We start from the raw sequence: 27746 nt of genomic DNA, 5'->3' as shown, positions 1-27746 counted from the left end.
TTTTGATTTGTTCCCCCATCTCTGATTTTTCTCTCATTTGTTTTCCCTAAAAACCGACTCAATCATCCCAACTTATCAAATTTTTTTGGGAAGTCAAGTAGTTTTTACCAAAATTGTACTCCCTTTGTCCCATAATATAAGACATTTATTATACTAAAAATATGTAAAGTTCTCATTCCACCCTTTCCTTCGTCCAATCTCTTTATATACGTTCCCCCTCCATCCTCTTTTTTGATTTGTCGCCCCATCTCTGATTTTTCTCTCATCCACTTTTCCTAAAAACCAACTCAATCGTCCCAACTTACCGAAATAAAATAAATTTTTTCTCTAGCAAGTCAAGAAGTTTTTACCAAAATTGTACTCACCCCGTATTATAATATAAGACAATATTGCATCCGTCTTGTATTATGGGACGGGGAGAGTACTTGATAACAAGATGGCAGATAAATAATAGTGATTTGTTTTTCTTTCATATATTAATAAGTTCTTACCAAGTAAGTGCTTATAAAGATAAATCATGGTGATTGCGTAAAAACTTGCTAAGATTTTAGCACAAAATATGATAATAGATGTGCAGTCATAGCCTAATCTACTAGAATGTTTATGCATCCATTGCAACGCACGGACAATTACCTAGTCAAACTAAAATACAGCACAAAACATTTTCGCAACAAAACATTTTAATACTCCAGTATTTTTCTCTCGGCAAATTATTTAAAATACATGCAACCGTTAAAAGGCCGCGGTAGAGAAGCAGAAAGAACTCCCAGTCGCAGGCCCCGACTCGAGCCCGCCCGAACCCAGACCAACACCCACAGTCCAAAAGCTCCAGAGCGACGGGAACCCACCACCACTCTCTCGCCCGAACCACGCGCCGCACCGAGCCCGCACCCGCACAGCCCATCGGCGACCTCGCCGGAGCGGAGAAGAGAGAAGAAGGTGAGTGATGGAAGAGGCGGCGGCGGCGGCCGGCGTGCAGCTGGGCACCTCGAAGCCGCAGATCGCGACCCAGGCGGAGATGGCGGAGGCGCGCCTGCCGATCCCCTACCGCGACCAGTGCGCGCACCTCCTCATCCCGCTCAACAAGTGCCGCGTCGCCGAGTTCTACCTCCCCTGGAAGTGCGAGCCCGAGCGCCACTCCTACGAGAAGTGCCAGTACGAGCTCGTCATGGAGCGGATGCTCCAGATGCAGAAGATCCGCGAGGCGCAGGCGGGCGCCAAGGTCAAGGGCAGCGTCACCATCGGCGTGCCCCTCGCCCCCTCCACCGCCAAGCTCGCCTGATCCGTCAGATTCAGGTGAACCGCCCGCTCCTTCCCATCATTTATTTTCCGTTCGAGGCATTGCGTCAACATTAATTAGGTTGATTGGGCGGGGTTCCGTGAATAGCTAGGGTTTGCGGTAGGATAGTTGACCCCTATTTCCGATTGCGAGTCGATTGCATCGGGTTCGACTCAAATTCACGGGATGCTGGCAGACGTTTAGAGTCTAGATCTGTAAACCGATGTATGCAGGGGATCTGGGATCCGCTTTCATGCCATATCCTTGCATTTCACTGTTGCTCCGTCCATTTCTGTTGTTATTCTGCAGTTTGTACTTTTTGAGTTGTGAATTGTGAATGTTTCGAGCTTACAGTGCTTTGACAGTGCAAAAAGGGATTACATAGGTGTAAAGCTAACACGAATCCCTGTGTGTTTGGCCTGTGGATTATTCATTCCGGAGTTTTATACTTCTGTTGAGTTGTCAAATGTGAATATTTTGTGGCTATAGAGCTTTTGAAATGCGAAAAAGGATTACATAGGTGTAAATAAAGCTAACATGAATTCCTGCTGTTTGGCCTGTGGATTTTTGTAGAGCTTCAAAACTAATTCATAATCTATTCTGGAATTCTTTTTTTGTAGCACCGGTGAAGCATTACAATTTTAGACTAGTCTTAGCAGCAGAGGGGCTATCTGTTCTGATTATGTGTTGAATTAGAAAAGAAAAGCTTCATCAACAAACTTGCTACCTTACTATCTCAGTCTCTGTGTCTCCATCAATAGGTGACATTTTGCGGTTAGTGATTTACTAGCAACTACAACTAGTTGAGAAGCTCTCCATTGCCATAGACAGGCTAACAGGGCCTCCATTCAATAAATGGAAACAGAAACAGGGATCTTTTTTAGCGTCGTCCATTTCAATAGAGAGATAAAGAACTCTAGAATTCGTATAAAATCTCACGGTTGATTGCATACCAACTATGAAGTAAATGAGTTATCAAAAGGTAATGTAAGGCAGATGCATTAGGTGCATTGAATTGATGAATTCAAGCAAGAACAGGAAGTGTGAGAATGGTCCGGGCTACTGAATGTAACCAGAAATCAACAGATATGTGTACTGGTTTCTAAATAAAGTTGTGCCTTCACCTATTCATCGAGCTGGTTAGATAACAATATGATTTATGAACTCAAAACAACCAAGAAGACGAGGTATATTTTCACGTAGACTATTGAAACTGGAAGAACAAAGGGTTCACTATAGTTAAACACGATGCATTTCGCAGTCAGTGGCGGATCTACCACTGGGTCGAGCTGGTCTTTTCAGTTTCCCTCCGGTGGGGAACGGCAGCGCTGCTGTTTGCCTGTTTATGCGACCTCTGCGCGTGAAGGGGTACGTGAGGTTTAGGGAGAGAAGGTATTTGGGCTTGGGCTGGAGTGATTGAACTTAAGGCCCAACGTGGATCGGACGTCACGTCCACGTGCAGCCAGGCAGCCACCACGGACGGTCTCTGAATCAAAAAAATGCCAGCATGGAGAGAAGGTATAGGTCGTAGTGCTATTTGTGAGGCACACAAGCTAGTAAAATTCTGGTACTCAGATCAATATCGTCATATTTGGCTAGGGGTTCCTCATGACCCATTTGCATCACTGCTATAATTTCTTTTGATAAATAAAGTTGTTAGCAGGTTCACTAAAAATATAACCAGACACCAAAACAATCTAGGCCTCTCCCCCAAATCATCCCCTTCCTGAGTCGGCCAACTCCCTGAGCCCTAATCCACTCTCGCGCGCTGCCGCTCCGTGCGGTGCTGCACCCTCCTGCTGCTCCATGCCACTCCTGCCTGCTGCACCACCGCCTGCTCCAGGCTGCTGCTTCCCGCGCCGCCCGCTCCTTGTCGTACTGTGGTATCAAGTGAGTATTTCAAGCATCAATAGTATGTTAGTTGTTCTCCTGGTTGTTTTATGCCTTTTCATGTTCTTAGTAGTTGAATTTCATGAGTTTTGCTTGAGTAGACTTGCATTTGTAACTTAAATTTTAGACCTTAAATGTTTCGGCCCGGCTAAGCTCATTCCTGGGTCTGCCACTGTTCACAGTCACCAGGAAACACATACTTGAGGTCAAATGCCAACAGATATAGGCAGCTTGTCAATATACTGGCATACAGCAAAGCCCAATCAAAGAATGAAAAAAAACATAAGGTCACACAGCTGAGAAAATTGTCATTCGGATCTTTTCTTTTCTTTCTGCAAATATGTTGTCATATCCAATTCAATGATTTAGATTTTTACACTGAAAAATTGCCACCAAAAGTTAGATGCCACATGGTCACCTGTTGAACTAGTTAATCAAGTGAGAAACACCATAGCTTGCTTTGTTTTATTCTGGTGATGATTCATATTTGTGCTGTACAATTAGTTATTAGTTCTGTCTGCTTCTAGCTAAGTCACTTGCTTTGTTTTAGAAGCTTCTCCAACTTAAGCTTAACAGGGGTAGCCTTTCTAATTCATCCAAGAAACCATCATAAGAAGTAACTCAAAAGAAATGAACATATGTGAAACTTCAGTTTTTACCTCACATTTGCAGTCAGTCAAGTTCTTTGCCCACTCATGATATGTTGAGAATATCACGGATGTGATATATAAGGAATCTTTTGAATCTGATCCCATATGGCTGCAAACCGTCCACTGTAAATCATGTCTTTTTAGCAGTTCCACGGTCTTGTCTGTTAACTCTGTTTGCAGCCTGTGACAACAAGAAACAAAGGACATAATAATGCCATACGTACAACTAGTGTCCTTTGGGTGCTCGAGGCCACTGCAAAGTATCCCTGTACTTCCAACTTAACACGAGTAACCTGTATAACTGATGCAAGGAACCATCATGGGATCTAGCTCAAAGACAGACTTCAGTTTTACCTTACATTTACACCAGGAGTCCTTTGCTAGCCTGTGACATGTTGAAAACACAATGGATGTGATATTTAAGGAATCTTTCGGATCTGATCTAGCCCATATGGCTGCAGACTGTCCACTGTAAACCCTGTCCTTTTAGCAGTTCCACGCACGATCTTGTCTGATAATTCTGTTTGCAGCCTGTGACAACAAGAAACGAAGGACAGAATAATGTTGTACATACAACTAGTGTCCTTTGGGTGGTCCAGGCTAATTTGTTCCATTAATAGTAACTGCAAAGGAATCCCTGCACACGAGTAACCTGTCTAACTCATGCAAGAAACCATCATGACATCTTGTTCAAAGAAATAGACTTCAGTGTTACCTTACATTTGCATCGGGAGTCCTGTGCTTACCTGTGACATGTTGAAAACACAACGGATGTGATATTTGAGGAATCTTTTGGTCTGATCTAGCCCATATGGCTGCAAACCGTCCACTGTAAATCATGTCTTTTTAGCAGTTCTGCAATCTTGTCCGATGATTCTGTTTGCAGCCTGTGACAGCAAGAAGCAAAGGACAGAGTATAATGGCATACCACAACTAGTGTCCTTTGGCTGTTCCAGGCTCATTCGTTCTGTTAATAATAACTGCAAAGGAATCCCTGCACTTATACTGTATGTGGGGTACTCTTTCCTTCGGACTTGGTGCATCATGACATTTTGATGTGAAGGTTTTTGGCATTTGCAATCTTTTCTATGCTGCCCATCAGGTTTTGTCGCCTTTGACTGTTCATTTCGGGTATATGGGGTGTCGGTCCATTCAGGCCAAAATTGATAGGTGTTGCTCTGTTATCTCATTCTCCTAAATGACAATGACCTTCTGAGGGGTTTGTCTCCCATGTAAATTCATCACTACGCCCTTTGATGTCTACTGGTGGTATGTGTTAGATGGTTAATGTTTGGGACAAGAGTTTCTTCCCTATCCAGTTGGCATGAGGCTAACATTTTGGCCTGAATCTGGGTCAGAAAATGTGGCTCTGTTCTTTTTTTTTACCCTTCAGTGGTGACACTTCCTGTCTGAAAGCCCACTTGATTGTATTTTTCTGCAGCGCATATTCGTCACTAAATCATCATACTCCTAATTGACGAATAATGGATTCCTTTTGGATGTGCAGGAGGGGTTGGTGGCTAGAGCTCGAAGGGCGCTGTGCTCGCAAGGATCATGAATGTTGTTCTTGTATGAACGAAACATCTGTTTGAATTCGGCATAAAGTTAACTCTTTCTTTCTTGGTCTTGTTCCCCTCCGCCTTCCCTCCTTTGGTTCAAGTTTAAGTTTGATGGAATAAGGAACCAGCTGTCTTCCTATACTCGACGAGTGAAATGGCAAGCTTGAAGTTTTGAATGCAGTGCATGGCCTCTGCTTTTGCATCTGCCTTGATGTAGTAGGAGCCTATTTTACAACATGAATATCTCTCCTTACAATCTGCTGCTATATTAACCTTGTGAGATTACTGGTTATTGTGGCCACAGATTCTTCCGTTCGAGCCTTGTCAGCAATGCATCCTACGTACTGTGGGAGTTGCGGTTACTCGTATTGGGCGGAACAGATCTAATAATTCTTTTATTCCACTTATTAAGAGGGATCTTGAACTAAGAAATAGACCTACCAGCTAAAAGAGGGTATCTTGAGCAATTACAAAAATGGGGTTCATTGATATTCTCGTATAGTAGATGCTATCACATGTACAGTCATACTCAATTCGATGGAGGATCTTTTATAGTTTCACACATAAGAGGATATTTCTTGGTTTCATCCAGTCATTAATAACTTAATTTTTTTAGATAGTAGTAGATAGGCAGAATGCTCGTATGGAGTCCTATTGAAACCAAGAAATATAGGCCTGCTTGCCATCCATACCAAAATGTATAGAGTTTTCAAAGAAACCGGCTACTAGAGGAAGGCCACCTAGGGATAAGAGACATAGGGATAAAGAGAGAGCCAAAAATGGAACTGTCATGTATAATCCTGCATAATTTTGAATGTTACTAGTTTCGGTACATAGACCAAATAATACAATGCAAGCAAAAGTTCCTAGATTCATGGAGATATAGAAAACATATAAATTATCATGCTTGCATATCCATCATTTGAGTCTCCAAAAATTATTCTAATAATTACATATCTGATTTGCCGTAAGGACGAATATGCAAGCATACGTTTCATGCTTGTTTGAGTAATAGCAAGGGGATTTCCCAAAATCGTGCTAATAATAGATAGGATTCCAGAAGAAGATGCCATTTGTTTGATGGGAATGAAAAGGAATATCGAGAATTCGCGTGGCTGAAGCTAAAGGATTCCTCCCTTCTTTCTCTCATGCAAAACCGTGCATGAGACTTCCATCTCGTATTGCTCCTAAGTGATAAAAAAAAGAACTCGTCTTTTCTCTTTTTTGATTACCTTCCTCGCATATGTACAAGACTGGATCTATTCTTTTCGAAATCTATTTTGAAAAAGAACTAGTAATCCCTAACTTTTCGAGGAATCCTGCATCAGTGGTTGTGAATGGCTGACTTTTTCAATCCTTTCGATCTTGGTTCCGTAGGAGCAAGTCAGAAAGGTTGAGAAATAGAACCATCTAATTTGATTTGTTCCTAGCCATGAGATGATCATCTTAGGGTGGTCCTTTTGTCCACGGATGCTCCTATTATACTCGTAGTCTTTGAAAGATGATAACCGACTATGTAGCATCTACATTGATAATTCAAGCATTGTATACGTCATTAGTCCAATTTTTTGTAGGAACTACCTGTAATAACGAACTTGCAAAATTAATTTTTTTATTAAGAGTGAAAGGATTGATATAGTTGACTAGAGAGGGGGGGGGCGGGGTGAATAGGCAACTAACAATTTTTAGCTTTTCTTTACCAAATTGAACTTTGCATCAAAGTAGGTTGTCTAGATATGCAACTAGTTGAGCAACCTATATGATGCAACAACATTAAGCACACAAGCAAGCAAAGGATATAACACAATATAGCTTGCACAAGTAAAGGTGAGAGATAACCAAAAGTGGAACCGATGGAGACGAGGATGTGTTACCGAAGTTCCTTCCTTTTGAGGGGAAGTACGTCTCCATTGGAGCGGTGTGGAGGCACAATGCTCCCCAAGAAGCCACTAGGGCCACCATATTCTCCTCACCCTCTCACACAATGAGAGATGCTGTGATTCCACTATTGGTGCCCTTGGAGGCGGCGAGCGAACCTATACAAACAAGGTTGGGGCAATCTCCACAACTGAATTGGAGGCTCCCAGTGACACCACGAAGCTTCATGACAATGGACTATGGCTCCGCGGTGACCTCCGTCTAGGGTGCTCAAACACCCAAGAGTAATAAGATCCGCAAGGGATTAGTGGGGGGAATCAAATTTCTCTTGGTGGAAGTGTAGATCGAGGCCTTCTCAACCAATCCCTAGAGAATCAACAAGTTTGATTAGCTAGGGAGAGAGATCGAGCGAAAATGGAGCTTAGAGCATCAATGGAGCTTAGGGATGGGAGAGGTAGTCAACTCAAAGAAGAAGACTCCCCTTTTATAGTCAAGGGACAAATCCAACTGTTATCCACTTAACCAGCCCGCGACATGCGGTACTATCGCACCAGACAAGCAATACTACCGCAAGGCATTGCGGTACTACCGCCAGGCGGTGCGGTACTACCGCACCCATGGCAGATCCCAGAAGAAGCCCTTTTGTATTGACGCTACGAGCGGTAGAACCGCCGGAGCGGTACTACCGTGCACCCTTGTGGTACTACCGCAAGGCAGGGTTCAACTGGGCTGGGAAGGCACAGATGAATAAAGTTACATCCGTGACTACTTCCGCTGAATTTAGATCGGTGCAAAAGTCCGACGCGGTACTACCGCATCCAGGGAGCGGTACTAATGCATAGGGCGTGGATGTAAAAAAATTACATCCGCCCCTACTTCCGCATGAGTAGCAATGCTGGACCAGAGGTTACAGTACTACCACATCCTAGGAGCGGTACTACTGCAAGGTGGTGCGGTACTACCGCATCCTTGGGCGGTACTACCATGAGCCTTTGCAGTACTTCTGCTCCCTTGAGCAGTACTACCGCACGCCACAACACACTACCACTTGGAGACGTTCATTTTGCAGAGACACGGATAAACATATCGGAGCTCCAAAGAGGCAAGGGAAACGTGGTGCAAAGGAACAGACGTGTACGTGATGATTCCACCCTAACCTTTCCGAAGCGGACCCCCTCTTAATAGTACGACTTTCCTATGACTCAAATACACCAAAAGGAAACATAGAGAAACGCCGTCTTCGAAAGAACTCCAAGGGGCACGCAATCGTCTTGTGCCTATACACGAGATACCTGAAATGCTCAATGCACACGATTAGTCCGCAAAAGCATTGTCATCAATCACAAAAACCACTTAGGGAGAAATATACCCTTACAATCTCCCCCTTTTTGGTGGATTGATGACAATACGGGATTTGCAAAGAGAGATATAAGATGACACATAAGCAAACCCAACATCTATAAAATATAGACATGCTCCCCCTAGATGTGTGCACTTTAGAGAAGTGCTTTGGACTGCATGGCACACATACTAGGATCAACACTCCCCCTATATTTTATAACCAAGGCAATCCTTGCAACAATAAGTATGGATACAAGGTATAGAATTGAGCATGAAGTGAAAACGGGCACATGGCAAGATGAGCTCACAAACTACTAACATACTAGATAATAGGATAAGATAATAAGATAAGTAGAGGACATATGTCTTACACCATATGATAGTCTCCTGGAACCAGACGAACACAAACACAAGCCAACAAACCAAAGCAAACGAGGTTCAACCGAACGAACACAAAGCGTGAGACACGACACAACGACTCGCAAATCCTACACGCTCTCCCCCTTTGGCATCGAGACACCAAAAAGGCAGAGAGGACACCTACGACACAGGTGGTAGCTCAAACTGTAGGGATCACTCCTCATGCTCCTCATTGGTCTCGGCAGCGGTAATGGGCTCCTCCTCTGACTCAGTCCACTGATATCCTACTTGGTTATCCAGTCAGCCTCCGGAGTGATGTTCACCTCTGACCCACTCTCCACAATCTCGCCAAAGGTCCTCATGATCTTCTTATCGCGCTAGCGACTCTCCTTGGAAGCAACATGGGTCCTGTACTGCCCCTTGGCTTGCATACAGAACATAGTCTTCATCTTTGCCTTCAGCTTCTTAGCCCAAGAGGGCTCAGAAGAGGAAGGAGTGTATCCCTCAGAGCTGTCCTCATCTGCATCCTCCTCCTCAAGCTCATCCTCATCCACATCCATCCTTGCAGCCTCAGCCTCTGCCTGGGAAGTGGTATTAGCCCACTTGCTCTTGATGCGTAGCTTGATAGGCTCATGGCGAATCCATTTGGGAGCTTCAAACTCTTCATTGGGAAAGAGCTGCTCCCAAGTCGTCGAGATTAATAGAAACAGGTAAGGACCATGGATGGGTACCTTACGGTTGAACACCGCAAACTGCAACTCACACCACATGATGTGTGAGACATCAAGTGGTTGCGTCTGTTGGAGACGCGCTTCCTCACAAATGAGCATCATGTCCACGAGGTAAGCATGCACTTTATCCTTGTCACCAATGCGGGGAAAAAGTGTGTTGCGGAAGATCCGATGCATGATGTCAAGGAATGGATTCAACACCCATGTCTTCTTGTCATTGGCAAGATTCTTCTCAAAAAGGTAGGGTTGGAGCTCGTTCTTGTTGGCTGACTCGGGATTGGCATGAGGGCGGATGCCAACGGGAGTGTTGAGCCCCTCATCACGAACGTGGAGCAACGTCATGAACTCCTTCCACGTAGCAGACATCTGCTGCCCATTGGTCATCCATGTCATGGTGCGTGCCTCATCCGGATGGAAGTGAACTGACGCAAAGAACTGAGCCACAATCTCAGGGTCAAAGTCGAGGTGGAACGTTAGCAAATCCTCAATGCCAAACTGCTCTATCAGATCCAGAGTCTCTCCAAAGCATGCTCCGTTGCTATCCTTCCTAACATGTACCATGTCAATCCAGTGCACGTCCACATAGATGTTCTGCTTGGACTTGATCACATCTAGAAAGATAAGATTATGTTGCTTGGACCAAAACAACTCATTGCCTCTGAAATTCTCACGGGGCTTCACATAGCGGTTGAGCTTCCGGCGAGCGACAAACTCGGCAAATGGTATCTCGTCCATGCCCATGGATGGCTCCTTGAACCTGCTTGCAGTGTGCTTGACACTGCGCTTTTGGGCACTGGAGCCCTGATACATCCATTTTGCATCATGCTTTTATATCAATATTTGTTGCATTATGGGCTGTTATTACACATTATGTCACAATAGTTATGGCTATTCTCTCTTATTTTGCAAGGTTTACCATGAAGAGGGGGAATGTCGGCAGCTGGGATTTTGGCTGGAAAAGGAGCAAACATTGGAAACCTATTCTGCACAGCTCCAAAAGTCCCGCAACTCCACGAAAGTCATTTTTGGAATTAATAAGAATTATTGGGCAAAGAAAGTACCTCAGGGGGCCCACACCCTGGCCAGGAGGGTGGGGGCGCGCCCCCTGTCTCCTGGGCCCCCTGGTGGCCCTCTGGTGCCCATCTTCTCCTATATGAGGTCTTTTGTCCAGAAAACAAATCATAAGGAAGCTCACAGGACGAAACTCCGCCGCCACGAGGCGGAACCTTGGCGGAACCAATCTAGGGCTCCGGCAGAGCTGTTATACCGGGGAAATTTCCCTCCGGGAGGGGGAAATCATCACCATCGTCATCACCAACGATCCTCTCATCGGGAGGGGGTCAATCTCCATCAACATCTTCATCAGCACCATCTCCTCTCCAAACCCTAGTTCATCTCTTGTATCCAATCTTGTAATAAAACCACAAATTGGTACCTGTGGGTTGCTAGTAGTGTTGATTACTCCTTGTAGTTGATGCTAATTGGTTTACTTGGTGGAAGATCATATGTTCAGATCCTTAATGCATATTAATACCCCTCTGATTATGAACATGAATATGCTTTATGAGTAGTTACGTTTGTTCCTGAGGACATGGGTGAAGTCTTGCTATTAGTAGTCATGTGAATTTGGTATTCGTTCGATATTTTGATGAGATGTATGTTGTCTCTCCTCTAGTGGTGTTATGTGAACGTCGACTACATGACACCTCACCATTATTTGGGCCTAGAGAAAGGCACTGGGAAGTAATAAGTAGATGATGGGTTGCTAGAGTGACAGAAGCTTAAACCCTAGTTTATGCGTTGCTTCATAAGGGGCTGATTTGGATCCATATGTTTCATGTTATGGTTAGGTTTACCTTAATACTTATTTTATAGTTGCGGATGCTTGCAATAGGGGTTAATCATAAGTGGGATGCTTTTCCAAGTAAGGGCAGTACCCAAGCACCGGTCCACCCACATATCAAATTATCAAAGTACCGAACGCGAATCATATGAGCGTGATGAAACTAGCTTGACGATAATTCCCATGTGTCCTCGGGAGCGCTTTTCTCATTATAAAAAATTGTCCAGGCTTGTCCTTTGCTACAAAAAGTATTGGGACACCTTGCTGCACCTTATTTACTTTTATTACTTGTTACCCGTTACAATTTATCTTATCACAAAACTATCTATTACCTACAATTTCAGTGCTTGCAGAGAATGCCTTACTGAAAAGCGCTTGTCATTTCCTTCTGCTCCTCGTTGGGTTCGACACTCTTACTTATCGAAAGGACTACGATAGATCCTCTATACTTGTGGGTCATCAAGACTCTTTTCTGGCGCCGTTGCCGGGGAGTGAAGCGCCCGTGGTGAGGGGAACTTGGTAAGGAAACATTTATATAGTGTGCTGAAATTTTCTGTCACTTGTTACTATGGAAACTAATCCTTTGAGGGGCTTGTTTGGGGCATCTTCGCCCCGACCAGTAGAGCAAAGAGTTTATCCTCAACCTACTGAACCTACTGAAAATGTTTACTTTGAAATTCCTTCGGGTATGATAGAGAAACTGCTAGCCAATCCTTTTGCAGGAGATGGAACATTGCATCCCGGTTTACACCTTATCTTTGTGGATGAAGTTTGTGGATTATTTAAGCTTGCAGGTATTCCCGATGATGTTGTTAAGAGGAAGGTCTTCCCTTTATCTTTGAAGGGAGATGCATTGACATGGTATATGCTATGTGATGATACGGAATCCTGGAACTATAAACGATTTAAGTTGGAATTTCACCAGAAGTTCTATCCTATGCATCTTGTTCACCGTGATCGTAATTACATATATAATTTCTAGCCTCGCGAAGGAGAAAGCATCGCTCAAGCTTGGGGGAGGCTTAAGTCAATGTTATATTCATGCCCCAATCATGAGCTCTCAAGAGAAATGATTATTCAAAAATTTTATGCTCGGCTTTCTCTGAATGATCGCACCATGCTCGATACTTCCTGTGCTGGTTCTTATATGCTGAAGACTACTGAATTCAAGTGGGACTTATTGGAAAGAATTAAACGCAACTCTGAAGATTGGGGTTCCGACGATGGTAAGGAGTCAGGTATAACACCTAAGTTTGATTGTGTTAAATCTTTTATGGATATCGATGCTTTTCATGGATTTAGCGCTAAATATGGACTTGAATCTGAAATAGTAGCTTCTTTCTGTGAATCTTTTGCTGCTCACGTTGATCTCCCTAAGGAGAAGTGGTTTAAATATAATCCTCCCATTGAAGTAAAAGTAGTTGCACCTATTATAGTTGAAGAAAAGACTATCACTTATAATTATCCTATTGTTCCTACTACTTATGTTGAGAAACCACCTTTTCCTGTTAGGATAAGGAATCATGCTAAAGCTTCAACTGTTGTTCATAAGAGTAATACTAGAACTTATACACCTCCTGAGCAAATTAAAGTTGAACCTAGTATTTCTATGGTTAAAGATCTCTTGGATGATAATTTAGATGGGCATGTTATTTACTTCTATGGTGAAACTGCTAATACTGTTAAACCCAATGCTAAAATACATAGACTTGTAGGCATGCCTGTTATTTCTGTTAAAATAGGAGATCATTGTTATCATGGTTTATGCGATATGGGTGCTAGTGCTAGTGCAATACCCTATGACTTATATAAAGAAATTATGCATGATATTGCACCTGCTGAGTTAGAAGATATTGATGTTACAATTAAGCTTGCCAATAGAGATACTATTAAACCAGTTGGGATTGTTAGAGATGTTGAAGTCTTGTGTGGGAAAGTTAAATACCCTGTTGATTTCCTTGTTCTTGGTTCCCCACAAGATGAATTTTGTCCCATTATATTTGGTAGACTCTTCTTAAACACTATTAATGCTAGGATTGATTGTGAAAAGGATACTATTACGATTGGCTTGGATGATATGACTCATGAGTTTAATTTTGCTAAGTTTTGTAGACAACCTCGTTATAGAGAAACACCTAGTAAAGATGAAATAATTGGTCTTGCTTCTATTGCCGTGCCTCCTACAGATCCGCTAGAACAATATTTGCTAGACCATGGAAATTATATGTTTATGAAGGAAAGAAGGGAAATAGATGAAGTGTTCCTTCAACAGGAACCTATTCTAAAACACAACTTACCTGTTGGAATCCTAGGGGATCCTCCTCCACCCAAGGGGGATCCCGTGTTTGAGCTAAAACCATTACCTGATAATCTTAAATATGCTTATCTTGATGAAAAGGAAATATATCATGTTATTATTAGTGCTAACCTTTCAGAGCAGGAAGAGGAAAGATTGTTGAAAACTCTGAAGAAGCACCGTGCTGCTATTGGATATACTCTGGACGATCTCAAGGGCACTAGTCCCACGTTATGCCAACACAAAATTAGTTTGGAGGATGATGCCAAACCAGTTAGAGATCCTCAACGACGATTGAACCCTAAGATGAAAGAAGTGGTAAGAAAGGAGATACTAAAGCTCCTTGAGGCAGGTATAATTTATCCCGTTGCTGGTAGTGAATGGGTAAGCCCTGTCCATTGTGTCCCTAAAAAGGGAGGTATTACTGTTGTTCCAAATGATAAAGATGAATTGATTCCGCAAAGAATTATTACAGGTCATAGGATGGTAATTGATTTTTCCGTAAATTAAATAAAAGCTACTAAGAAAGATCATTACCCTTTGCCTTTTATTGATCAAATGCTAGAAAGATTATCCAAACACACACATTTCTGCTTTCTAGATGGTTATTCTGGGTTCTCTCAAATACCTGTGTCAGCAAAGGATCAATCAAAAACTACTTTTACTTGCCCTTTCGGTACTCTTGCTTATAGACGTATGCCTTTTGGTTTATGTAATGCACCTTCTACCTTTCAAAGATGCATGATGGCTATATTCTCTGACTTTTGTGAAAAGATTTGTGAGGTATTCATGGATGACTTTTCCATCTATGGATCCTCTTTTGATGATTGCTTGAGTAACCTTTATCGAGTTTTGCAGAGATGTGAAGACACTAGTCTCGTCCTAAATTGAGAAAAGTGTCACTTTATGGTTAATGAAGGCATTGTCTTGGGGCATAAAATTTCCGAGAGAGGTATTGAAGTTGATAAAGCTAAAGTTGATGCTATTGAAAACATGCCATGTCCCAAGGACATTAAAGGTATAAGAAGTTTCCTTGGTCATGCCGGTTTTTATAGGAGGTTCATTAAGGACTTTTCTAAAATCTCTAGGCCTCTAACTAATTTATTGCAAAAAGATATTCCTTTTGTCTTTGATGATGATTGTGTAGAAGCATTTGAAGTACTTAAGAAAGCTTTGATCACTGCACCTATTGTTCAGCCACCTGATTGGAATTTACCCTTTGAAATTATGTGTGATGCTAGCGATTATGCTGTAGGTGCTGTTCTAGGGCAAAGAGTTGATAAGAAATTAAATGTTATTCAATATGCTAGTAAGACTCTTGATGCTGCCCAAAGAAATTATGCTACTACCGAAAAAGAATTTTTAGCAGTTGTATTTGCATGTGATAAGTTCAGACCTTACATTGTTGATTCTAAAGTTACTATTCACACTGATCATGCTGCTATTAAATATCTTATGGAAAAGAAAGATGATAAACCTAGGCTTATTAGATAGGCTCTCTTTCTTCAAGAATTTGATTTACATATTGTTGATAGAAAGGGAGCTGAGAACCCCGTTGCGGATAACTTGTCTAGACTAGAGAATGTTCTTGATGACCCACTGCCTATTAATAATAGCTTTCCTGATGAACAATTAGCGGTCATTAATGCTTCTCGTACTGCTCCGTGGTATGCTGATTATGCTAATTACATTGTCGCTAAATTTATACCACCTAGTTTCACATACCAACAAAAGAAAAAGTTCTTCTATGATTTAAGACATTACTTTTGGGATGACCCACACCTTTATAAACAAGGAGTAGCTGGTGTTATTAGACGTTGTGTACCTGAGCATGAACAAGAACAAATCCTACGCAAGGTATTGCAATCCAGTTTTTATTGGCCTACTCTCTTCAAAGATACCCGTAAGTTTGTTTTGTCATGTGATGAATGTCAAAGAATTGTTAATATTAGTAGACGTCAAGAAATGCCTATGAATTATTCTCTCGTTATTGAACTATTTGATGTTTGGGGCTTTGATTATATGGGACCTTTTCCCTCCTCTAATGGATATACGCATATTTTAGTTGCTGTTGATTACGTTACTAAGTGGGTAGAATTTATTCCAACTAGTAGTGCTGATCATAACACCTCTATTAAGATGCTTAAAGAAGTTATTTTTCCTAGGTTTGGAGTCCCTAGATATCTTATGACTGATGGTGGTTCACATTTTATTCATGGTGCTTTCCGTAAAATGCTTGCTAAGTATGATGTTAATCATAGAATTGCATCTCCTTATGACCCACAGTCTAGTGGTCAAGTAGAGTTGAGCAATAGAGAGCTCAAATTAATTTTGCAAAAGACTGTTAATAGATCTAGAAAGAATTGGTCCAAGAAACTTGATGATGCACTATGGGCCTATAGAACTGCTTATAAAAATCCTATGGGTATGTCTCCTTATAAGATGGTTTATGTAAAAGCATGTCACTTACCTCTTGAACTTGAACATAAGGCATATTGGGCCATTAAAGAGCTCAACTATGATTTCAAACTTGCCGGTGAGAAGAGGTTATTTGACATTAGCTCACTTGATGAATGGAGAACCCAAGCATATGAGAATGCCAAATTGTTTAAAGAAAAAGTTAAAAGATGGCATGACAAAAGGATACAAAAGCGAGAATTTAACATAGGTGATTATGTGTTACTATTCAACTCTCATTTAAGATTTTTTGCAGGAAAACTTCTCTCTAAATGGGAAGGTCCTTACGTTATCGAGGAGGTCTATCGTTCCGGTGCCATAAAAATCAACAAATTCGAAGGCACAAGTCCGAGGGTGGTGAACGGTCAAAGAATCAAACATTATATCTCAGGTAACCCTATTAATGTTGAAACTAATATTATTGAAACCATAACCCCTGAGGAATACATAAGAGACACTTTCCAGAATGTTCCAAACTCTGAGAAGGAATAGGTATGTGGTACTGTAAGTAAACCGACTCCAAAACAATTCTAATGGCAATTTTTCTACGTTTTGGAATATTTAAGAATTTTAGGAAGAAAGAAGTAGTCCGAGAGGGACACGAGGCATCCACGAGGGTGGAGGGCACGCCCCCTCCTACAGGACGCCCCCCGTCTCGTCGACACCTCGTGTGCCTCCCGGACTCCGTTTTCTTGCACGTTACGTATTTTGGTCGGTAAAAATTCCTTATATAATTTCCCGAAAGTCTTGACCAACGTATCACGCAAAAATCCTCTGGTTTTGTTTCGAGCTATTTTTCTAACAGATCTAGAGCATCATGACGTCTCCAAGCGCTCCCAAGGACAAGTTTTTCGAGAGGGTTATCAACCCCTATCTCGTGGAGGTGCTGCAACACCCTCAAACCATTGAGATGCGTGAGGGGGTGTTACACATCCTCGATGTGGAGGGACCAAGGCGTACCGAAAGCGTGGAGACAAAGCTCGAGGTCATGGAGCAGCAAGTTTTCAAGTGTCAAGGGATGGTGGAGCGTGGACTCAACGCCAACCAGATGATGATCATGGAGTTTACCAGCAGCCATAAGCTAGATGCCAAGATCATTGGAGAGACCATCTTCAAGCTTCAAGAGAAAATCGAGCACCTCCAAGCTCAGATCTATGACCTGCAAAACTAAAACTGTGAGTATGAATATAGATTCAAAAGGATGAGTTTGGCTGCAGATTTAAGGATCCCGGAGACTCGATCATCCTTCTATGATGGTGAACTAATGCCTTGGAAGATGGACGACAAGCCTACATCATCGACAACTCCTACCTCACCACCTCCGAAGACATAATCACATGGGTATGGGCACTCCCCTTGGCAACTGCCAAGCTTGGGGGAGGTGCCCCGGTATCGTATCACCATCACACTCCTACCTTTACCATTTTACTTAGTTCGATCCTTTTAGTAGTATCTTGATCTAGTAGATTGAAGCTTTGGTATGAATTAGTTTTGAGTTTTGCTTTGTGATCTCTCTATGTAATCGAGTCCGTGAGTTATCTATAATAAAGCTATGATCTTGAGAAAAATAGAAAGAGTAAAAAGAATAAAAGAGTTCATATTGATCTTATGGATAGTGATGACTTCACACATAGAAAGTATGAGGCTTAAAAGTTGTTGAGAGTTGACAAACATAGTTTTGGTCATCGTTGCAATTAATAGGAAGTAATAAGGAGAGAGAGAGGTTTTCACATATAAATATACTATCTTGGACATCTTTTATGATTGTGAGCACTCATTAAAGTATGACATGCTAAATAGTTGACGTTGGACAAGGAAGACAATGTAATGGTTTATGTTTTCTCGCATTCCAGTTAAAGTATATTGTCATGGATCTTCCTAACATGTTGAGCTTGCCTTTCCCCCTCATGCTAGCCAAATTCCTAGCACCTAGAGATACTACTTGTGCTTCCAAATATCCTTAAACCTAGTTTTGCCATGAGAGTCCACCATATCTACCTATGGATTGAGTAAGATCCTTCAAGTAAGTTGTCATCGGTGCAAGCAATAAAAATTGCTCTTTAAATATGCATGACTTATTAGTGTGGAGAAAATAAATTTTATACGATCTTGTTATGGAAGCAATAAAAGCGACGGACTGCATAATAAATGTCCATACACAAGTGGCAATATAAAGTGACGTTCTTTCGCATTAAGATTTTGTGTATCCAACCCTAAAAGCGCATGACAACCTCTGCTTCCCTCTGCGAAGGGCCTATCTTTAACTTTATGTCTTTTACTTAATGCAAGAGTCAAGGTGATCTCCACCTTTCCCTTTTTCATTCTATCCTTTGGTAAGCACCTCGTGTTGGAGAGATCCTGATATTTATATCCAATTAGATGTTCGTTAGCATAAACTATTATTGTTGACATTACCCTTGAGGTAAAACGTTGGGAGGCAACATTATAAGCCCCTATCTTTCTCAGTATCCGATTAAAACTCCATAACCATAAGTATTGCGTGAGTGTTAGCAATTTTAGAAGACTATATGATAGTTGAGTATGTGGACTTGCTAAAAATCTCTATTCTTGACTCTTTCTGATGTTATGATAAATTGCAATTGCTTCAATGATTGAGATTATAGTTTGTTAGTTCCCAATGAAGTTTATGTTCCATACTTGATATTGTGAATAGATTGTTACTTGAGCATAAGAAATCAGATGACAAAATCTATATATGTTGCTGTTATAAAAATGATCATGATGCCCTCATGTCCGTATTTTATTTTTATCGACACCTCTATCTCTAAACATGTGGACATATTTTTCGATTTCGGCTTCCGCTTGAGGACTAGCGAGGTCTAAGCTTGGGGGAGTTGATATGTCAATTTTGCATCATGCTTTTATATCAATATTTATTGCATTATGGGCTGTTATTACACGTTATGTCACAATACTTATGGCTATTCTATCTTATTTTGCAAGGTTTACCATGAAGAGGGGGAATGCCGGCAGCTGGGATTCTGGCTGGAAAAGGAGCAAACATTGGAAACCTATTATGCATAGCTCCAAAAGTCCCGTAACTCCACGAAAGTCATTTTTGGAATTAATAAGAATTATTGGGCAAAGAAAGTACCTCAGGGGGCCCACACCCTGGCCAGGAGGGTGGGGGCGCCCCCCCTACAGGGTGCGCCCTTGTCTCCTGGGCCCCCTGGTGGCCCTCCGGTGCCCATCTTCTCCTATATGAGGTCTTTTGTACAGAAAAAATCATAAGGAAGCTCGAGGGACAAAACTCTGCTGCCACGAGGCAAAAACTTGGTGGAACCAATCTAGGGCTCCGGCAGAGCTGGTCTGCCGGGGAAATTTCTCTCCGGGAGGGGGAAATCATCACCATCATCATCACCAATGATCCTCTCATCGGGAGGGGGTCAATCTCCATCAACATCTTCATCAGCACCATCTCCTCTCCAAACCCTAGTTCATCTCTTGTATCCAATCTTGTATCAAAACCACAAATTGGTACCTGTGGGTTGCTAGTAGTGTTGATTACTCCTTGTAGTTGATGCTAATTGGTTTACTTGGTGGAAGATCATATGTTCAGATCCTTAATGCATATTAATACCCCTCTGATTATGTACATGAATATGCTTTGTGAGTAGTTACGTTTGTTCCTGAGGACATGGGTGAAGTCTTGCTATTAGTAGTCATGTGAATTTGGTATTCGTTCGATATTTTGATGAGATGTATGTTGTCTCTCCTCTAGTGGTGTTATGTGAACGTCTACTACATGACACTTCACCATTATTTGGGACTAGAGGAAGGCATTGGGAAGTAATAAGTAGATGATGGGTTGCTAGAGTGACAGAAGCTTAAACCCTAGTTTATGCGTTGCTTCGTAAGAGGCTGATTTGGATCCATATGTTTCATGCTATGGTTAGGTTTACCTTAATACTTCTTTTGTAGTTGCGGATGCTTGCAATAGGGGTTAATCATAAGTGGGATGCTTGTCCAAGTAAGGGCAGTACCCAAGCACCGGTCCACCCACATATCAAATTATCAAAGTACCGAACGCGAATCATATGAGCGTGATGAAACTAGCTTGACGATAATTCCCATGTGTCCCCGGGAGCGCTTTTCTCATTATAAGAAATTGTCCAGGCTTGTCCTTTGCTACAAAAAGGATTGGGACATCTTGCTGCACCTTATTTACTTTCATTACTTGTTACCCGTTACAATTTATCTTATCACAAAACTATCTATTACCTACAATTTCAGTGCTTGCAGAGAATACCTTACTGAAAAGTGCTTGTCATTTCCTTCTGCTCCTCGTTGGGTTCGACACTCTTACTTATCGAAAGGACTACAATAGATCCCCTATGCTTGTGGGTCATCAAGCCCTCTGGTGCCTCTGGATTGCGAAGCCGCTTGGAGCTGGTGTCACAGCTGGGATTGGAGCGCCGGACATTGGAACCGGAGCCACCACCTGTGACACACGACATGAAAATTAGAAGAACCGAGAAGGATTAATGCAAAGGCGAGGGACAAAACCAAAAGAAACAAGCAAACACGAGATTTGAAATGACAAAACAACATAGTTTGCAAATCTAGGTAGTACCGGACGAGCGAGCGGAAGTAAAAAATTACAGCCGCGGTAGTACCATGCCGGGGTGGCACAGTAGTGATGTATACTACACAACCTTCTACTTGTAGACGTTGTTGGGCCTCCAAGTGCAGAGGTTTGTAGGACAGTAGCAAATTTCCCTCAAGTGGATGACCTAAGGTTTATCAATCCATGGGAGGCGTAGGATGAAGATGGTCTCTCTCAAACAACCCTACAACCAAATAACAAAGAATCTCTTGTGTCCCCAACACACCCAATACAATGGTAAATTGTATAGGTGCACTAGTTCGGCGAAGAGATGGTGATACAAGTGCAATACGGATTGTAGATATGAGTATTTGTAATATGAAAATATAAAAACAGCAAGGTAAAAAGTAGTAAAAGTGAGCGTAAATGGTATTGCAATGGTAGGAAACAAGGCCTAAGGTTCATACTTTCACTAGTGCAAGTTCTCTCAACAGTAATAACATAATTGGATCATATAACTATCCCTCAACATGCAACAAAGAGTCACTCCAAAGTCACTAATAGCGGAGAACAAACGAAAAGATTATTGCAGGGTACGAAACCACCTCAAAGTTATCCTTTCTGATCTATCTATTCAAGAGTCCGTAGTAAAATAACACGAAGCTATTCTTTCTGTTCGATCTATCATAGAGTTCGTACTAGAATAACACCTTAAGACACAAATCAACCAAAACCCTAATGTCACCTAGATACTCCAATGTCACCTCAAGTATCCATGGGCATGATTATACGATATGCATCACACAATCTTAGATTCATCTATTCAACCAACACAAAGTACTTCAAAGAGTGCCCCAAAGTTTCTACCGGAGAGTCAAGATGAAAATGTGTGCCAACCCCTATGCATAGATTCCCAAGGTCATGGAACCCACAAGTTGATCACCAAAACATACATCAAGTGGATCAATAGAATACCCCATTGTCACCACGGGTATCCCACGCAAGACATACATCAAGTGTTCTCAAATCATTAAAGACTCAATCCGATAAGATAACTTCAAAGGGAAAACTCAATCCATTACAAGAGAGTAGAGGGGGAGAAGCATCATAAGATCCAACTATAATAGAAAAGCTCGCGATACATCAAGATCATGCCAAATCAAGGACACGAGAGAGAGAGAGAGATCAAACACATAGCTAGTGGTACATACCCTCAGCCCCGAGGGTGAACTACTCCCTCCTTGTCATGGAGAGCGCCGGGATGATGAAGATGGCCACCGGTGAGGGATCCCCCCTCCGTAGGGTGCCGGAATAGGGTCCCGATTGGTTTTTGGTGGCTACAGAGGCTTGCGGCGGCGGAACTCCCGATCTAGGTTCATATCTGGAGGTTTTAGTATTTATAGGAATTTTTGGCGTAGGTTTCACGTCAGGGGGGTCTCCGGGCTGTCCACGAGGCAGGGGGGCGCGCCCTAGGGGAGTGGGCGTGGCCCCCACCCTCGTGGGCAGCCCAGGACTCTTCTGGCCCAACTCTTGCACTCCTGGGGCTTCTTTTGGTCCATAAAAATTTGTCAAAAATTGGCACGTAAATTGGACTCCGTTTGGTATTCCTTTTCTGTAAAACTCAAAAACAAGGAAAAAACAGAAACTGGCACTGGGCTCTAGGTTAATAGGTTAGTCCCAAAAATCATATAAAATAGCATATAAATACATATATAACATCCTAGATGGATAATATAATAGCATGAATACTTCATAAATTATAGATACATTGGAGACGTATCAGGTAGTACCGCGCCTGGAGCGCAAGTAATTTTTTACTTCCGTGCCCCATGTGGTAGTACTGCTCCAGCCACGCGGTAGTACCGCGCGAGATGCGTTCGTGGGCAGGAATGCAGTAGTACCGCTCTAGGAGGAGCGGTAGTACCGCACGGATTTCGAATGCCACAGGAACAAGGGATCTAGATCTAGAAACAACCGCAACACCAGATCGGTACTACTGTTGATCAAACTATGCTGTTGTATCACTCCAAAAGGCATGTCTACTGCACTACTACTCTCTTAAAATTCCCTCTTGCAACGAATTAGCCCAAAATCTTATGAACTACACATGCATCTCCCCAAGACCTAGAAGCAAACGAATGGAACAAGAAGGAGAGACCTTGGGGAAATACCGGTGTCCATGGCAAGAGTGCGAGGTGGGAAATGATCCCACCGGTCGGAATGCGAGGAGAGTGGCTGGAGACAGAGATCCAGCGAGGTCCTCCCGCGCCGTTCTTGGGTAGGAGAGAGAGAGAGACGGGGTGGGAAAAGAGATGAATGGGTATGGGGGAGTTGGAACCCCCTGCCCCGCTCGCGACGACGCAGTAGTACCGCGGGTCATCGCGGTAGTACCGCCCGTGCGGAAGTACCGCGCACAAGGCAGTAGTACTGCTCTTCCAGCGGCAGTAAAAAATTATTGCCGTGATGGAAGCGGTAGTACCGTGCTGGAGATGCACCTGTGCAGGCACAGGGCAACCCATCTCCAGCGGTAGTACTGTGGCACTTCACGGTAGTACCGCGAGCCCAAAGAGTGCAAGTTTCGACAAGAAGAAAATAACATGGCCTTTGCAATGCCACCTTCAAGCAACCGTACACACAAAAGAGCTAAACACACTAGGAAACTCAAAAATACGCACGACTCAGAGAAAAAGGCAAAAGACAACAAGACCCAAACACGAAACACAACCTCTCCAAGGAGAGGGCGGTGGCCGGAGCTACCTATGTTTGAGTCAATTGGTATGGCACCACGAAGAATTATCCTTGGGCCCATGAACAAAACTCGTCTTCGAAGCACAAGTACCATCAAGGATGGCTAATGTGAAAGAGTTGATCAATTTATGTATAATGGGGGGAGGGAGAGTTCATTGAGAGAACAACACTCCCCCTATTTCCATGCCTACACCTAAACAAGATATCAAGTTGAGTATGGTGGGATGTGCAAGGGTTCAAGCTACATTGCTCGAATCAATGATATTTAGCTCATGCCTTAACTCGCAAAATCTTGCTTCATCCAAGGGCTTCGTGAAAATATCTGCAAGGTTATCATGAGTGTTGACATACTTGAGCTTGATCTCCCCTCGCCTAATGTGATCCCGGATGAAGTGATACCGAATCTCAATATGCTTCGTCTTGAAGTGTTGCACCGGGTTGAGAGAGATCTTGATGGCACTTTCATTATCACACCAAAGTGGCACTTCATCACAAATGACACCGTAATCCTTAAAAGTTTGCCTCATCCATAGAAGTTGAGCACAACAACTACCGGTAGCCACATACTCCGCTTCGGTGGACGAGAGAGACACACAATCTTGCTTCTTAGAAGACCAACTTACCAAAGAACAACAAAGAAATTGGCATCCTCCGGAGGTGGACTTCCTATCCACTATGTCTCCCGCCCAATCTGAGTTTGAATAGCTCAAAAGGTCAAAGTTGGCTCCTCTTGGGTACCACAAGCCAAATTTTGGGGTATGAGCCAAATATCGAAAGATTCGCTTGACCGCCACATAGTGACTTTCCTTAGGTGCGGCTTGAAACCGTGCAAAAATTCCCACACTCAACATGATATCTGGTCTAGATGCACAAAGGTAAAGCAAGGATCTAATCATGGAGCAATATACCTTTTGATCCACCTCTTTACCATTGGGATCTATGTCAAGTTGGCATTTGACGGGCATTGGAGTGGAAGCCGGCTTGACATCACTTAGCTTGAATCTCTTGAGCATGTCTTGAGTGCATTTGGCTTGGTTGATGAAGGTTCCTTCTCTTCTTTGCTTGATTTCGAACCCGAGAAAGAACTTCAACTCTCCCATCATGGACATCTTGAACTTTGAGGTCATGAGAGCGGCAAATTATTCATTGAAAGCTTTGTTAGGGGAGCCAAAGATAATATATAATTGGCATACAAACAACTCCCCTTTGACCTTATTAGTAAAAAGAGTGGGGTCGATTTTCCTAATTTCAAACCCACGATCTTGCAACAACTTGGTAAGATGCTCATACCATGCACATGGGGCTTGTTTAAGGCCATAGAGTGCCTTGTCGAGTTGGTACACATGATAGGGGAAATAGGGATCCTCGAACCCCAGGGGTTGTTTGACATAGACCAACTCATTAATAGGACCATTAAGAAAAGCACTTTTCACATCCATTTGTTGCAGCTTGAAGTTATGATGAGAAGCATATGCAATCAGCAAACGAATAGATTCAAGGCGAGCAATGGGAGCAAAGGTTTCACCGTAGTTAATACCCTCGACTTGGGAGTAGCATTGTGCTACCAAACAAGCCTTGTTGCGAACAATAATCCCATGAGCATCTTGATTGTTCTTGAATATCCACTTGGTTCCAATGACATTATGATTCCCAGTTGGCCTTGGCACCAATCTCCACACCTGGTTGTGCTCGAAGTTGTTGAGTTCTTCATGCATGGCATTGAGCCAATCCGGATCCTCTAGCGCCTCATAGACCTTTTTGGGGTTCGACACAAGAAACAAACGCGTGATGTTCACAATAATTTGCTAATTGTCTATGAGTGCTTACCCCCTTTCTTAGGCTTCCAAGCACATTCTTCATGAGCTGGTCTTTGGTTGTGAGCTTGGATGCAATCTTAGCGGCACGACGCTCCAATTCCTCCTCAGGAGTGAGATGAGGAGTGGAAACTTGATCATCTTGAGCATCGTCTTGAGCTTGTTCTTGATCTTGAGGTTGCTCTTTATCTTGAACTTGCTCGGAAGGGGGAACTCGACCTTGGGAATCACTTGGTGGATCACTACCATCTTGAGGTTGATCTTGCCCTTGATCTTGTTCACTTGGTTGAGGGCCTTCACTTTGTTCTTCGGAAGCATGTGGGTCTTGGGTTGGTGATGGCTCCACTTGAGTGGAGCATTGTCCTTCTCCTTCGGCCACAAGGGGTTCCTCAATGGGTAGGATATGACCAACAACCATTCTTCTTATGGCTTGGGAAGGAATTTTATCACCTATATCACAAGTACCACTTTGCTCCACTTGGGAGCTGTTATTCTCGTCAAACTCCACGTTACACATCTCCTCAATGAGTCCCTTGGACTTGTTGAGGACACTGTAAGCATGAGAGTTTGTAGCATAACCAACAAATATGCCCTCATGATCTCTAATTTAGAAAAACAAACACCTTTCTTGAGAATGAAATACTTACAACCGAACACCCAAAAGTACATGAGGTTGGGCTTGTTACCGGTGAGTATTTCATATGGAGTCTTGTTCAAGCCTTTGTGGAGATAGAGCCGATTGGATGCATGACACGCGGTGTTGATGGCTTTGGCCCAAAAGTTGTAAGGAGACTTGAACTCCGCCATCATGGTCCTTGCCGCATCCATCAAGGTCCGGTTCTTCCTCTCCGCTACACCATTTTGTTGAGGGGTGTATGGTGCGGAATATTGATGCTTGATCCCGTCATCACTAAGAAACTCATCCAAGGTGTAGTTCTTGAACTCTGTGCCGTTTTCACTTCTTATTGTCAAGATCTTCGCATCGTGTTGACGTTGAGCTTCATTTGCAAAGTCGATGACAGTTTGTTGAGTTTCACTCTTCCTCTTGAAGAAATATACCCAAGTGTACCTTGAGTAATCATCGACCATCACCAAGCAATACTTTCTACCCCCAAGACTATCAAAGGATGGAGTCCCAAAGAGATCCACGTGAAGGACCTCCAAGGGTCTCTTCGAGTAGATGATAGTCGTGGGAGGGTGAGCCTTCTCATGTAACTTTCCTTCGATACAAGCACTGCAAGCATGATCTTTGGCAAAGCTACCGTTTGTTAGTCCATGGACATGGTCCCCCTTGAGAAGACTTTGCAAAGATTTCGTATTGACATGGGCTAAACGGCGATGCCAAAGCCACCCCACATCAACTTTATCCATTAGACATGTCGCAGTCTTAGTGGGTCGCTCCGAAAAGTTAATCACATAAAGACCATTCTCGACATGCCCAACAAAGGCAACTTTAAGAGTCTTGCTCCACAAGAGGGCCACGGTATCAATATCAAAGAATGTGGCAAAGCCCATGAGTGCAAGTTGATGAACGGAAAGTAAATTGTATGCAAGGGACTCAACAAGCATGACTTTCTCGATCGTGACATCATGAGAAATGACAACCTTGCCAAGTCCCAATACCTTGGAAGACGAGGCATCACCCCACTCGACATTGGTGGGAATAGATGGGATCTTGTGCATGTCCACCACCAAGTCCTTGCTTCCGGTCATATGATTTGTGGCTCCACTATCGAGCAACCATAATCCCCCACCGGAAGCAAACACCTACAAGAGATCAATGCTTGATTTTAGGTACCCATTTTGTAATGGGTCCTTTGATGTTAGTAACAAGGGTCTGAGGAACCCAAATAGACCATTAAATATACTCATAAGAAGAACCAACAAATTTAGCATAAACATGCCCATCACTAGCACGACACAACACATAGGAAGGGTTAAAGTCGCTGGCTTTGTTGGAAGGGGTGGCATTGCCCTTTTTGACATCACCACCCTTCACATTGTTCTTCTTCTCCTTAGAAGCACCCTCTCCCTCCTTCACAAAAGTTTGCTTGAGAGGAGGAGGTCGTTTGGCCTTGTCATTCTTCTTCTTGTTCTTGGACTTGGGTGCGAACCCAACTCCCTCCTTGGCCACAACTTCCTTTTGATTGCTCAAAAGGTCATTGAGATTATTCTCACCTTGTATGCAAGACACAAGGCCTTTCTCAATTTGCTCCTTCAACTTGGCATTCTCCTCCACAAGATGCACATGCTCACAACACGGGTTAGTAGCATTTGCATTATCAATTAAGACCATATGAGGAAAAGTGGCTTTCTTCTTGGTTAGATTCACT

General features: G+C 42.9%; 1 protein-coding gene across 2 annotated transcripts; it reads left to right on the top strand.

Annotated features, from left to right (window-relative positions):
- Window positions 1-780: 780 nt before the first annotated feature.
- LOC119291855 (NADH dehydrogenase [ubiquinone] 1 beta subcomplex subunit 7-like) lies at window positions 781-5670 on the top strand. 2 transcript variants are annotated; one of them, XM_037570667.1, is made up of 2 exons: window positions 781-1297; window positions 5344-5670. In XM_037570667.1, exon 1 carries the CDS (start codon window positions 947-949, stop codon window positions 1280-1282), a length of 336 nt encoding a protein of 111 aa, XP_037426564.1. In that variant the 5' UTR covers window positions 781-946; the 3' UTR covers window positions 1283-1297; window positions 5344-5670. The 2 variants fall into 2 exon arrangements, with proteins under 2 accessions (XP_037426564.1, XP_037426563.1); XM_037570666.1 differs by having other exon boundaries at window positions 785-1296; window positions 5327-5631.
- The last annotated feature ends 22076 nt before the right edge of the window (window positions 5671-27746 follow it).

The sequence above is a fragment of the Triticum dicoccoides genome, chromosome 4B (genome assembly GCF_002162155.2).
Source record: "Triticum dicoccoides isolate Atlit2015 ecotype Zavitan chromosome 4B, WEW_v2.0, whole genome shotgun sequence".
Taxonomy (NCBI): Eukaryota; Viridiplantae; Streptophyta; class Magnoliopsida; order Poales; family Poaceae; genus Triticum; species Triticum dicoccoides.
Note: the sequence above shows the minus strand (reverse complement) of the source record. Positions and strands in the feature narration are given on the sequence as shown.

Bases quoted from the DNA above. Each gene is read 5' to 3' on its own strand.
- LOC119291855 (XM_037570667.1), top strand. From the start codon at position 947: ATGGAAGAGGCGGCGGCGGCGGCCGGCGTGCAGCTGGGCACCTCGAAG.